Source organism: Dermacentor andersoni, chromosome 2, assembly GCF_023375885.2.
Source record: "Dermacentor andersoni chromosome 2, qqDerAnde1_hic_scaffold, whole genome shotgun sequence".
Taxonomy (NCBI): domain Eukaryota; kingdom Metazoa; phylum Arthropoda; class Arachnida; order Ixodida; family Ixodidae; genus Dermacentor; species Dermacentor andersoni.
The window spans coordinates 48,542,076-48,557,191 of NC_092815.1; the positions used below are offsets into that span (position 1 = coordinate 48,542,076).

Consider the following 15,116-nt stretch of genomic DNA (forward strand, 5'->3'; position numbering starts at 1 on the left):
TAGTAGCACAATAACTTCAGTATATTGCAATGGAATACAAGAGACAACTTGTGCGTCCTGTCCGCGTCGGTGTCACCGTTCACATGTGGCGGCGATTTCGACTGTTGCCAGTCGTTCGCGCATTCTTCATTTAAAGTATAGTAAGGTGATTAACATGAGCCTCATGCTCATGGGCAAGCCCACGTCACTGAGCGTGTTTTGTCGTCTGACTGCTTTTTAATCCACAGTTGTTACCTATATTGCTACCACATTATGGCGCTCTCATTTCCTTCAGCAAAATTTGTACATTTTTCGTCTATCCATAAAGTTGAGCACAATGTGGCTCTACCATTCGTTACCTTGCTGTTGTCCCTGTTCTGTCCTACCTGCAAATGATGTAACAGATTTGAAGGCTTTTTTTCGAATTGCCTCTATGTGAGGGAGAGAAAGAGAGAAGCGATTGGAATTGAGACCTAAGCATTAATATGAGGTTAGGGAAATATTAAGATACAAACGAAGAGAACCCTTTGAGGAATGCCGTGAGATTTTGCTGAACGAGCCTCTGCGCTCATATTTAGTAAGATAGCAACACCAACCACTCATTGCTCTGTAATGTAAAGCCAAACGACACTTTCTTGGAGAGTTAAAATATTTGTATTTAAATGTGGCTTGGGCATTTAAAAAAATCTGTAGTTTGAAAGGTTGTAGTAGAAAACACAACAAGTGACAGTACAGTGTCATAACACGCACACGGAGGCGATTATACCACAAGTAAAGAAAAAGTAACAGTAGAGGCGACTGGCTATAGTGAAAGAAGATATTTTATGGCTTCCATATAAACGTTGTTATCGACCTCTCGTTAATAACCTTTTGAACGCTGTCGGTGCCGGACGCATCCTTGATCTTCAGTGTGAACTTGTCGTTGTTTCTGAAATAGGTGACGGGAACGACAATAAATCGTAACTTGCGGACACCCTGGTGCATAGAGTTTTTTACAAAATTATTATAGGGAACTCTTGCGATATAATTTCTATACGGGAGCAGCAAGCGTGGTGGCTTAACCAGCATGCGAACGATGATCAATACGTGGCTGTGCCTAAACTTCGACTCTGTTGCTTCAAACGACTGCGTCACTGTGCGAATAGATCACTTTCAACAAAATTTCGCTTAATAAATGCAACAATTCGGATTGTCACGTATGCGTGCGAAGCTTCATTGCCTCCTGCGTTTAGACATGCAGGATTGCTTAAAAATGTATGCCAATAAAGACGTATAATGCGTAGTAATTAAAGCATCAAGAACGTCTGAAGCCGCAAGGAGGAAGGCCAAGCAAATATGTCCTAACCATAATTTCCAATGTAACTGCACTATTCAAGCGCTATACAATTATCTTTAATAACTTTTGTAGGAAACTCAATGCGTGGCCTAATGTTGCCATGCAAATGTCGACAACTTTCAACATAATTGATCTCTAGTAGAAACTTGGTTGCGGCTATACGTTTGCCTGATTGCGAATGAGTCCAGACATGTTACTTGCTGTAAACAAGCGTCGTTGATGAAACGAGCTTTTATTGGGCTTCGAAGTCGTATACTCAGCTTTATTTAACAACAAAAAGACTGAGTTGATGGACACGGATCTACGCTAGTCGACACACTCATGTCCATGCTAGAACTCGTCAAATGAACTGGTCCAAACAAAAGCGTCTCCACCATTGACAGACTAGAATGTTTCTTTAAAATTTCCAGCGTATCATTAAAACTTGTATATATATCTCTCTAGACTATGTCTTGAACTACACATCTCGCAAGCATGCATTGCCATGACCTGGATAGGTTTGAAATACATTTATTTTGTTAAGGGTGTGTTATTCAAACCATATATATTCTGCACAGTGTAGACATTTCGTTTAGAACGATTTTGTAACAGCGTTCACATTAGAATGGTACCATTTTACGTTTATCAATTCACTGCATTTTGCGTATTCATCATCCCTGCAACGCATGCTTCTCGTAAAGTAACTAAAGAACTATGGGAAATGGAAGTTCCACGTGCCATGATGGTAGCAGTGTCTTACCTGTTCAAGACAATCACAACCAGTGCCGAATCAGGTGTCCTGAATGCAGCATATGTCACATTTGTAGAAGTCGCGCTATTCTCTACCAGAAAATGGGATTGCTGCAGTTGTGAGTCAATCCTAACGCTGCCCCTCGGAAGTGGTTTGCTGCGAAGATAAAAAATGGCCCGAATAACTCGTAGTGAAGACGTTTTCCTTGTAAAAGTCGTGTGAGCTCGCTGCATGTTGCGCATTCATCTTCCCTGCAACGCATGCTTCTTGTAAAGTAATTAAAGAACTATGGGAAATACAATTTTAGTTGTGAACACTAAAATTTGTATTTGAGCCCAGACCTTAAGAATGATTTATTTATTTATTTACACATACTGCTATCTCAGATTTGAGACATAGCAGGAGTGGGTAAATACATCAAGACAAGATACAATCAGCATGTCACATGTAAACGAACTTCGTCTACAAAACGCTCACGTGGCGATTCTTGGAGATGAGTATGCAGGTTATTCCACAATTCAATGGTATATGGCAAGAAAAAAAATTTCAAGCTATCTAAGTGAGCTCGAAAGGGAACAATCTTCAAAGGATTGGCTCTTCGTATTACACGTGCCGAGGAGCTAACAACTGTCACAGGTACGTCGACAATGACAGAAGCATGTACAATATTGTGCAACATTATAATCCTTTCACACGCGCGCCTGTGTGCCAATGGCTCAAGCGATAGCAGGCCAGCAGGCAGAGAACGACAAAAATTGTGATCGTATCGATTACAAATAAATCTAACAGCTTTCTTCTGCACAGCCTCAAGCTTCGATACATCAGATATGCAGTGAGGTCACCAGACAGGAGATGCATATTCTAGTGTGGACCTCACGAGGGATTTGTAAGCTGCTAGTTTGCATTCTTTGGTTGCTGTTCTTAGTGTTCTTTTTAAATATCTAAGTCGCTTTAGTGCCCTGGAACAAATGAAGTCGACGTGTTTGTGCTATTTTAAGTTGTAAGAAAAAGTTACACCAAGATATTTGAACTCGGTGACATAAGTCAAGATCTTCTCATCATTACTATAGGCGAATTTCAGGGGTTTTCTTTTGTTCCAAAAGGTCATAGGTACCGTTTCATCGAAGTTAATTTCCATTTGCCAGGTCTTTCTCCAGTCGCAGAAGACATTGCACGTGTTATTCAGCATCTCCTGGGCATTGACACTGGGGATGTTAGAGTACAAGACACAGTCGTCTGCATACAAACGGAGCTTAACAGCAGTGTTAGTAACAACGCTCTCGACATCATTAATGTAAATAATGAATAAACGTGGTCCTAATACGGAGCCCTGTGGGACGCCGGAGGAAATACCGACTGAAGATGAGTGCTCCTGATTAAATTAGACGAACTGGGACCGCAGATGCAACTAGTCTCTTATCCAGCCAAGCAAGCGATTGCCATGTATACCTCTGAAAATAGTGTCAAGTTTCATAAGTAACTTAGCATGACATACTTTGTCAAACGCTTTGGAGTAAACAAAAATGTCGTCAATCTGGCCACGATTATTGAGTACGTGTAGTGGCAACGTCGTGAGTGAATTCAGTTAGTTGCGTCACCATGGAGAAACCTGATCTAAAACCATATGCTGATTATGTAAAACAATGTTGTTATCGTTGAGGTACTCTATAATATGCTTATGAATTATATGTTCTAGTAGCTTACAACAAGTAGATAATAACGAGATTGGTCTATAATTGTAAATTGTTTGCCTAATACCAGATTTGTCTATTGCTACAACTTGAGCAACCTTCCAAACACTTAGGAACAGTTTGTGATTCGACAGATTTAAAAAAAAAATTAAATTATGGGGTTTTACGTGCCAAAACCACTTTCTGATTATGAGGCACGCCGTAGTGGAGGACTCCGGAAATTTCGACCACCTGGGGTTCTTTAACGTGCACCTAAATCTAAGTACACGGGTGTTTTCGCATTTCGCCCCCATCGAAATGCGGCCGCCGTGGCCGGGATTCGATCCCGCGACCTTGTGCTCAGCAGCCTAACACCATAGCCACTGTGCAACCGCGGCGGGTGACAGATTTTTTAAAGGTGATAGTCAGATACCGCGCACAGTATTCCGAGTATCTATTTAAAAACATGTTTGGAGTGCTATCTGGTCCTGCACTTTTACTAGTATCAATATTTAACAAGAGGCTGTGAACTCCGCATGAACGTTATCTGCAGTTTTGGAAAACATGCTGAAGCACCACCATAGTGAAAAGTAGGGATAATGCCGTTATCTTCAACAAAAACAGATTTAAAATATGATATTGAACGCTTCAGAGATCATGACAGCATTAGAGCCCGGCTGTCCATTAATGCCCATAGAAGTTGAGTTGGACACAAGAGGAACCACCGTTTTCCAGAATTTGGATGGGTTATCGTTTAGGAATGTCGTCAGAGTGTTGATATAGTAGTAGTCTCTAGCATGGCGGCATTTTAGTCTTAAGAATTTGTCTGAGTGATGTTAGCATTCAGTTTTCTCTGACATTCTGAGTGCGAGAGCCACGGCGAAAGCGCTTTATCCGGCGAATCAACTGTATAATCTCTTTAGTATACCATGGGTGCTTCGGGTTTCGCTTCACACACTTTCTTGGTACGAAATTAGCTATGCACTCTTTGACAGTGTTGTGAAACATTTCAACTAACAAGTCAACACCTAAGGCACCACTCGAAAACATAAACACATCAAAGTATGATGCAAGCGAGGCGACAATAGAATTATCGTCAGCTCGAGAAAAGTCATGGACACTACTACAAGTTGGAATATTGGGCTCTAGAGCAACATCTAGATGGACAATTACCGCATTGTAATCGGAGATGCCCTCGACAATGTCACATTCGCTATACAGGAGCCCATCACTCAGGAAAACCAAATCCAAAATAGCAGATTCTCGGGTGCACGAGCTAACGACCTGTCTTAAATCATATGACACAGCAAGATTAATAGTGTCATTCATTCATTCATTCATTCATTCATTCATTCATTCATTCATTCATTCATTCATTCGACCGTTTGTTCGTTGGTTCGCTCTTTCGTTCGTTCGTCCAATATGTTATCTGACTTACAAGCAAGACGAATGTGTTTCAAGTCATCAGCATTAGGAACAGGCATACCTAAAGTGGCCCAGTGCGTAGTACATTGGCTGTTTGTAGAACTCTTGAGCGGAGGCATTCACGATGATGGGCGAGTCGACGAAATTGTTCGCCCAATTGGGACCACCTTCAACGTTAAGGGCGAGGTTCCAGTCCGTCCATCCACTGACCCAATGGTTGAGGTCCTGTTGGCCCGGTAATAAAGTAGACAGTGTCAAGCTTGTGTGCTTTAGTGCATGAAACGACATTTTGATAACAAATTAATTGGAATGCCAATGCATTTCTCCACAAAGTTCGGGAATTTATATCTCGAAACTGGTGTCATCTTGAAAATTCGTTCCAAGTGGATCCGCCTTGCGAACTCCACGGCTAGAATGTGTAAATTGCAATGTGGGCCATAATGTAGTGAAGTAATAACTTAATTAGCGAATTTTTATTAATTAGTCGATTTTGCATGTCAATTTTTTGTGCAAGTATTGTTCGCCGCTTTGAGCAGACCAGCTCTTGAACTAGAATTGTGATATCTGCCACAGGCAACATTTAAATATTTTTTTAAGTGTTCGCTGAAACACAGTGTATATACAAAGGTCATATGTGTGCCAAATGAAGGTACAAGCGAATGGGCTTACGTAAAGTACAAGTATGTGGTACCTCTGTACTGTGTAACAAAGTATAAGTTACTGAACAAAACCCGAACACACTATGTCGGCAAACGAGTATCTCTAGAGCACCCCGACAGGTTAATGAAAAGATGAAATATATTGTCACGGTTCGCCAAAAACAGGGCAGGAGGACACGTATAATAAATAGAGTCTGTTTGAGAGATCAAGGGAAGTGGCTGTCTTCGTCTTCGAATCTTCCGCATTATGATATAGCGTTCGCTAACACTCCCGTTGTTGTCCTTGTCGTCTACATAGAGCAAATGTGGTGATATTTAACAGATTCGTTAATTTAAATTGATTTTTTCTTTGATTTCTCTATTTGGTATGTGCCAATGTGCCAATGTTCTTGGCCAATGTTCAAGAATGGATGCAAAGTCCTCAGGGCTGCTTGATACGTGTCGTGCTCTCTGGTGCGTACACTTGCCTTCCCCATTCGTCCTTCGACAAGCATCGTACATCGCCTTCGCCCTCGCACGTCACAGCGTAAGCGTCTCACGCTGTGCCCCGATTTGAAGTGTTGCATATGGCATAGCTTGTGAGCGATGTGGTGCATAAACATAAACATTGGATGAGAATAAAGTTGTGACCTTTGTGGTGGTTAAGCACGAACATTCTATGACATTGCAGGTTTTATAGGAGGAAAGCAAACAATATTGTACGCATCGCCGCTTAAATTAATTTATAATTTTAATTTAATTTAATTAAGCACTTTAATAAAGCTTTGCGGCGTAGATTACGATATGTGCGTTGAATCTGTTTTTTTTTAATGGACTCCTAGCGATGCCCCTCTGAAGTGCAGACAGCTCTGCAATCAGCTCAGGCAATTCCAGACAGCTCTCGCTAGGGAAGAGCTCTGTCTCAATTCGGCTCCCCATTGGGCAATGCCACCTCTAGGTCTGGCAAGAATACTACGTTATTTCAGACTGAACACACGTCCTGTGGCATACGCGATCCCCATTTTTGAAGGAAACATGAATCGCTCCTGTGTAGCTCTAAATGCTTTTCAGGTAACTTATAAATGATGTAATAATAATTCTATCATCATCATCATCATCATCATCATCATCATCATCATCATCATCATCATCATCATCATCATCATCATCATCCTAGTTACGCCCACTGCAGGGCAAAGGCCTCTCCCATACTTCTCCAGAAACCCCGGTCATGTACTAATTGTGGCCATGTTGTCCCTGCAAACGTTTTCCTGTTTACAATTGGGCCATATTTTCTGTTTACACATTTCTTTTGTTCGCCTCAATGAAACGTCTGGGCCTTATACAACGTTTGCCACTCAATTTTTGCTAGCGCTCTCTTCTTTCATATTTTTTTTCTTTTTTTATGAACCACAGATATTGATGTGTGTAACAAGAACTCACTTCGAGGATGTCTCTGGCGTACAACTCTGCTCGTTTCCAGCTGCCAAGCTTCACATTGTCCTCTGTTTTTATTGCGGAACCAGTGCACGCTTCGGTGCCGAGGATAAATTTGTCCGGGAAGCTGTTGTGCACTTTGTCCAGCACATGAGGGCCGACAAAACTGTCCATGTACCAATGAACAGCGACTCCCTGAACGTACTTGGCCGCCTCAGGATCGCCCAGCACCTGCATAGGGATGTACATTTATGTCGTAGCTACTATAGTTACGTCGCCTTGCGAAAATATAGAACTTGACATCATCTCGGAAGTGTCGCACAAAAGGAAACTACGCGATGGCGTGAAGTGGCGCTTATCCGAAATTGCTTCTGAATTTTCCGGAAGGTTTCCTGAACATTTTGTGAGTGAAACATTTGTATCTTAATTTAGCAGGGTAATGCGCTGATCTAGTCATGATTGCAAGGAGCACTGCTAGTGGCAGTGACGGATGGGGGCAAACGTAATTAGCCGGCCCATAAGCGAGACGGACAGGACAGTCGTCAAATTATGCTTCGTTTGGTTTCTGTCACTTCTGGTTTTCTGTGCGGTACATATATCACTAAGTGTTACTGCGCTGCTTTCGTTCTGCCTAACTGCCTCTGTTATTTTGTTTTACATGTCAGCGCATTCAATTCGGCTCGTATTCTTGTTGTATCCACTTTCTGGATTCGTTTGGTGATCACCTGTGTTTGGTTCACGCGAGTACATCAATCTGTCAACAAATTTTACGCTCAAGTGTTCCTTGCGTACAGGCGTGCCTCCTCTGATTCAACCTGATTGTGTTTCTTACATTTATTGATATGTGGTAATAGTAACTTTTTTACCACGGCAAATTGAAAGCACTTTGTTCTGCTGCTTGCGTCAAAACAGTATGCATCTCTGTACGTAGCAGGGTTTCTGCAGCCTGCCAGGCTCCGTCATACGGCCCTTTGATGTTTCGGCAGGCTTGAACAATGTATAGTTATATGAGTATGAATACACACGCGAAAGAGTCGAAAATGACTCTAATGCGTTGCTAAGTTTCCAATTTCACCTGCATTTGTAGCAGTGGCTTAATTTATATGCCCAAACGTTTATTTGGGACTACTCTCTGCTTACGAACCGGCTATACAGTGCGCTTGCTCGTCGCGCTGCCAAGTAATTGCGCGTAAGAAGCGTTCTGATAAGTAATGTCATGTTGGCTTTTCGACTTATGCTGAAGGTACGAGAGGTGCTGAATATGCTGCTTTTATTATTATTATTATTATTATTATTATTATCAGCATGATCATCATCATCATCATCTACATCTCTGGTACCACTAGTATAGCACGTATAGGCTGGCGACAAAAGCCAAGTACAACGCCTGTTGTCGTTGAAAACAGATCGGGAGTGTCATATTTTTGGATAGTGAGCATATATCAATTTGTCTTCTTTTTTCATTGTTTTTGAAAAGCTTCCTTAAATGCGTGAAAAAATATTGTCTCCATTATAAGGGGCAACGAGGTAACCTCTTGCAAGCAAGCGCATGGGAGCGAGGGAGAGAAACAACGTTATTTAGTCGCCTGCAGAACGCATGGCAAACGTGGCCGAAAACTGCTCAAATAATATTAGCGCCCGTAAATAAATAACTAAAAATCAGCCGTCAGCTGACCACACATACACACACATACACACGCACACACGCACGCGCAAGCACACGCACACACACACACACACGCACACACACACGCACACGCACACGCACACACGCACACGCACACACACACGCACACACGCACACGCACAAAAAGAAGAAATCACTTTGGCTTGCTCAATATGTATCAGAACCAAATGCTGCTGGTCCCATTTAAGTGCAAAGCAGCACTGTTATCTTCCAGAACCTGGAAACATTGAATACTGGTGTAAAAAAAGACACATGCCTGTAGTGTCAGTAGATGTAATGAACTTCTGCGAGGTCAACATAAACCCTACCCGGGGCTCCATTCGTTTTTATAAGTTTTTGTTTACCGTGCCTTACGACAGTCCCCCCCCCCCCCCCCTATCTACCTCCCTCCCCCTATGTGCAAGATTTCTCAGGAAGATATTGTACAAACCACGTCTGTCCAGTGGGGAAGGACGATGCGGCTATCGTCGAGAATCATGACCTTCAACTTGTCAGCGCTGTAACCAGCTTCGGCCAGAGCAGGTCCCAAATCGAGTTTGATGAAGTCTCTCTGGCTGGCGGCCGTAAACCCGAGAGTCTGCCAGCGGAAGCCCGGAATAAAACCGGTCGTTGGTTCGTTCTGAGTCGTCAAACCCCAGATTGGAATTCCGTGCCGCTCGTACTCCTGCACGAATCTGGAACAACATGACATTGAAGACTGTTCACGAACTGGCTTGTACAGTGTAGTATGGTAAACGTGAGGGTCGTGAAGGACACCTTAGAGCAACCAAATGCTTTTCGGACTTCGTAGACGACGCAGTCTTAAGCATGTTCGTCTTTTTTCCTGTTCATGTACTAATGGATTGTTAGGTTTGTTTCATGCAGTCACGGAAGCGCAGGACAGTGGCCTGAAGTTTATTTCTACCGGTACTGTTTATAGCTTAGTCAGATGTGCGTAAGTAACGACCAGTACGCGGGAAACCTCCATGAAAATGTGTATTTTGTACTTTTCCTTATTCGTGTACTTTTTGCAAGATCATTAGAAGACGTTTCGACCAGCAACTACAAATTCACTGGCTAAAATGTTTTGCCTAACAAAAGCTAGAGAATTCCTGTCTTCGATATACTGCTTAAAGATTTTTATGCCAATCGGAGGCCAATCTTCTGATGTTGCATGCGTGACTCGAGCTTAGAGCGCGTGACTCGAGCTTGAAACTGCGGCACAGTTTTGGACCGTGGAAGAGCACCACGTGCGCGTTTCGCGCCACGAAAGCACCGGTTGTGTTTCTGAGGTGGTCGGACCCTAACGAAACTTTGTAAATATTTATATTGGGTGTATGTTTATATGTGACTGCATGTGTGACTTGTGTGCATGTTTGATGACTGCGCATAACACAATTATCACCCAGCACCTGGCGTAGCGTAACCTGCCGTGGTTGCTCAGTGGCTATGGTGTTGGGCTGATGAGCACGAGGTCGCGGGATCGAATCCCGGCCACGGCGGCCGCATTTCGATGGGGGCGAAATGCGAAAACACCCGTGTACTTAGATTTAGGTGCACGTTAAAGAACCCCAGGTGGTCGAAATTTCCGGAGTCCTCCACTACGGCGTGCCTCATAATCAGAAAGTGGTTTTGGCACGGAAAACCCCATAATTTAATTTTTAAATTTTTTTGGCGTAGCGTACCAGGCGATCAGCTAGACTAACATCCCCAGGATATTATTAAAGTTCGTCTCTCCCTCTCTCTTTCTCCTTCGCATCTTTGGTCGCTCGTTTTGCCTACGTGAAGAGCCCTCTGTTATAGCTGACATCTAGTGGAACACTTCATGAAGTTATATAATGAAATTGATTGATGAGGTAGTATTGAGATGCACCGAATGTTTTATCTGTCGTGGCCATCAGCAGAAAACCATTCCCGGGAGACTCAGTAACTAAGGCGCGGAAGTGTTGCTCGAACATGAAGCAATGAAACAGTGAAAGCAAGATCTTACCGCATTTATATACATATGTATCCGGGGTCTTGCGGTTGTCGTTGTACGTATGCGGCAACGAGTCATACGTTGACAAGCTTTGGTGCAGTATTGTACTATAGTATGCTTACCAATGCTTATCTTGATTTCTGGCCAGTTTCGCTTTGAATGTAAATTGTAAGTAGCGCCTTTTTACATTTCATTCGAGCTTTCTTTAACTCGCTCGGCTATTTATATGCATTCTCGAATATGGGAGCTGTTTTGTATCCATAGGTAAATTGTGACATTTTCAGTTGCTTATAAAAAACGCAAGCTGCTCAGTCATGAACAGATGGTTTCTTTGCGACCATATTTAACGCAGTCGAACTCGTAGCTTCCCATCCATATGCTACGCTTACGCTGGTGTTATCTAGTCATAGCGTTTGCGTTAACTATTTTATCATGATTTTTTTCCAGACTTCATGCAGGAGCTTCCTCTGAAATCATATCTTCGATATCGAGAACATATCTAGATATATTCACTGTTATTTTAATTGCAAATAGTCAGATAAAATTTCTAAGTCGAGGTGTAACCCTTACTAGAAATTTCCATCCCGCTTTCGAGGACTGACGCTGCAAGGCAGCTTCGACACCTGGCACGCAGTCTCACAGTGACCGAGTGGAACTCGCCAAACTTACGACTTACACGACTGCATCGACTAAACCCCTCCCTGCAACTCCGACCTCCACTCGGACTTCCTCGACGCGAAGCTACGCTTCTCCGTCGCCTCTGGTTAGGAGTTGCCTTCACAAAGGCATACTCTACATTAATTGGAGTGACTGACAGTGCAGCACGCGAGGTCTGTGGCACCGAAGAAAACATCGACCACCTGCTGTGCCACTGTCCAAGATATGCCCCAGAGAGACAAGAACTTGCCAAAGCTTTCCAAAAACTGGACAAACGGCCGCTTTCTGTGCAGGTGCTGCTGGAACACCGCCCCCATCGCCCGTCGGCCCATAAAGCGGTGTGTTTCTTAAGGACGACGGTTTTGTGCGACCATCTGTGACTATTAATGCGATTTCTGTAAAACCACACGCGTCAGCGAACTCGCCGCAATTTCCTTCTTTCCTTCCCTCCTCTCTCTCCCTGTGATCTTTGTTTTCCCCTTTCCCATTCCCCCGGTGTAGGGTAGACAACCGGACGTTATTCTGGTTAACCTACCTGCCTTCTACTTTTCTCTTTCCTCCTCCTCTTCCATCCCAGCGCAAAAGCGGTCAAAGCTGTTGCAAACTCCTGAAGCGAAGCTCCTGTGAAACATTATGGTGTAAACTACCTGTTTTATCATCCAGATCATTGTACGGCAGAAAGTTTTAGTAAACTCTCAGCATGTGTTCTAGATTGACAGAGCTCACTGAGCATGCAGTGACTTAACTCTATAAATCTTTTTTAAAAAACTTCCGTTTACGCGAACGACGTCCCTGTCAAATCATTGCGCACGCCGCATACCTGACGTAGTATTTTGCCCACGCCTTGTAGTAGGGGCCGCCCGGTTCGCCAATAAGGAACCCTCGCCCCTCAAGCGCATTGCTGGTCTTCATCCAAGCGGGGCTGCTCCACGAGCTTCCGAAGAACCACGCAGGCTCGCTTGACAGAGACATAGCTTTCTTTATGTACGGAATCTGCGAAAGAAGTTACCAGTAGTTTTATTCAAAATATTCATGCAATGCTGCAGAATATTAAAAGTTCGGTCTGTCCATCGTTTAGAGAGATCTGTGTCGCACAAATATTACGCGTTTGTTTTTCTCCTTTTCATACCCCTGCGGAGCGTCAGACACTTGTCCTTCATATCAAAATTTCCGCATATCAACCACCGGTTCACGTATGGCATACACTCGATAGACAACGGTACTCAAAATAATATGCGAGACGCAACTGCGACCTCTTCATGAAACTACTGATAAACTAGGCTATTCATTGCGCAGCTTAATATTGTATTATTCCTTCTGATGTTTTACGGTACCTTAACGTCAAAGTCTTCCGGAGCGAGCGTGAAGTTGGTCAGCTCGAAGTCGCCGGAAGTATCGTCGTAGGTGTACTTGCGTGCAGAGAAGTCACAGCTGGCCAAGGGAATCCTGCCGATGGTGTAGCCAATCCCTGCAGCGAGACACAGGTTTTATTAACGTGAATAGCTTTCTTTTTTGCTCCTTCATCCCGTTTTCGTGGTGGTCGGACTTCCAGCGATGCAAAGGGCATGTGGTCAAACGCAACCGTGTCGCGGGGTGCGGTCGTCGCCGAACGCTGACTTTTGTCGCGCGCTGTCGCGCGAGAGCTTTGGGCCATTGGGGTGTCTGAAGGCTGTGATGATTTTGTACAGTGCTCGGGAAGGACAGCTTTAACTAAAGGCTCCCCCTTGTGGCCGCTGTGGAAGACCAGCATGATAGTCGCCTTCCATGCCAGCGCTCGCGTAGCTGGATACAGCGTGACGAACTGGCTTATATATATAGCCACCTACAGATAGCTTGCATTGAAGCTATCGTGAACGCTACCTTGGGATGCTAGCAAGTCGAGAAGCTGCGTAAACAACAAAACGTGACGGCACGAAAGCACGAAAGTCGCGTCGAATTTCGCCCAGTGACAAATCGATGACACAGAACAATCCGGTGAAAACGGTCCCTGTCAAAAAGCGACATGATATGGGGTGCACTGGTGTCATCACGGTCGCCATGTTCAGGTACTTGCAGGTGAGGTTATGCGTCAGTGATGTCACGTGAAAAATACCGCTACAGGTGCTCTAGTTAGCGGCTCTGTTTCCGATGGAACTATGTTACAGAACCTAAAACTGCATAAATATCCTCACTTCAACAAATATACGTATTCAATTGCATGAATCTTTAATAGGGCGAATAGCTTAATATAGTAGAATACAACTTAAAGAAACAGCAGTTGGCAACAAAGGTACACGGACCGGGCAGGGTTGTGTTACTCCGCCAGCCAATCACAGAAGCAAACAAAATTGTCGTCATGCGGCCTTTTCAAAATGGCGTCGTGCTTGATCCTTCCGGAGCGTCTGCTGTTCTTGAAGAGTCTTTTCCTCGGCGGAAGCAATTAGGTGTGTAACAGACATGGACAAATGGAGTATGGAGTCTGAGCATTTCACACTTCAAAAGTCGGCGGCACGGTTCATTGCACTGCGGAACCCGTTTTACTCATGAAACTTCACTGCCAACTGAAGTGAAACTTGACAATAAATAGTTGCAGCGAAACAAGCGTTTTACTTCAGTAAAGAATTAGGCTTTCACCGTTCCACCATAATATACGCGTGAAAACGTGTAAAATTACACGCTTCTAATTTTATTTTTGTGGTTACCCCCTTGTTTAAGTAAAAGGGAAAGCTTGAAGTACGAACTATTTGCAGCCTCCCGGACGAACAGTGGCTGGAGGTTATGAGGGCGTGTTCGGGGCTTCACTGCAGACTGAAGTTGTATCCGACCATAGAAGCGTTTTCGCTATTCGCTTACATTGACGATCAACGTCTGTGTCGTCTGCATAATTTTGTTAGAGCATTTGTTGTAAGGGCATCGCGAGAGATTATATTGTCTCGCTAGAGGTGCGGTTTCATCAGTTTCTTTAAGCACTGAGCTCAGGTTGTCACAATACTACAGGCACGTAACAAGCAAAAAATGGCTAGGCTTCACTCATGGACGGTACCTTGAACGTAATATCAATATACTAAACGAAGAAAGAAGTGATGTAGACCTTGTTAAGTGTTGCTTCGAAAGAATAATTTTGGTTAAGGTCCAATCACAGATATCACAATATGATTTTGGCTGATAAGGGCCTTTGCTGTCTAATGAAAAGTTAGTGAACTAACGATAATGGATTTGGAAAGAAAAAAACAACAACAAAATATAATTACATTCTTCGAAGAACGACACCACACAAGTTAATCGCTTTAGGGAAGATAAAACACTCCTGTAATTCGGATTACATCGTGCCCAAAACAAAGTTGTAGTTCATGTTACCTTTGTTTGAGTAGTAGGACTTGAGAACATCATCTTGCATGTTTGTCGGGAGCGATTTCACATTTATTCCAGTGGCGTCGGTGAAGGCACCTCCGAACCCAAACACTTTCTGGTATTCTTTTGAAGAGTCGATCACAAGCAGAAGAGTGCCGTTGTTTTGGTTATCTGCGAAGAAATTGTGTATCATAGAAATCGTGATGCCTGCTTCGCAGAAAGACGTTTCTTTTAAAGAAAAAAAAATTAATGCAGGAACTCCTCCGGGAA

The 15,116-nt window shown here is 43.5% G+C and overlaps 1 protein-coding gene across 1 annotated transcript; it reads right to left on the minus strand.

Moving 5' to 3' along the window:
* Window positions 1-801: 801 nt before the first annotated feature.
* Window positions 802-15,116, minus strand: LOC126542615 (lysosomal acid glucosylceramidase-like). The gene is made up of 8 exons (XM_050189748.3): window positions 14,853-15,116; window positions 12,851-12,984; window positions 12,337-12,509; window positions 9,333-9,576; window positions 7,222-7,446; window positions 5,202-5,365; window positions 2,055-2,201; window positions 802-907 (listed from the first exon to the last, which is right to left on the minus strand). The coding sequence occupies exons 1-8, from the start codon at window positions 15,037-15,039 to the stop codon at window positions 802-804; spliced, it is 1,380 nt and encodes a 459-aa protein (XP_050045705.3). The 5' UTR covers window positions 15,040-15,116.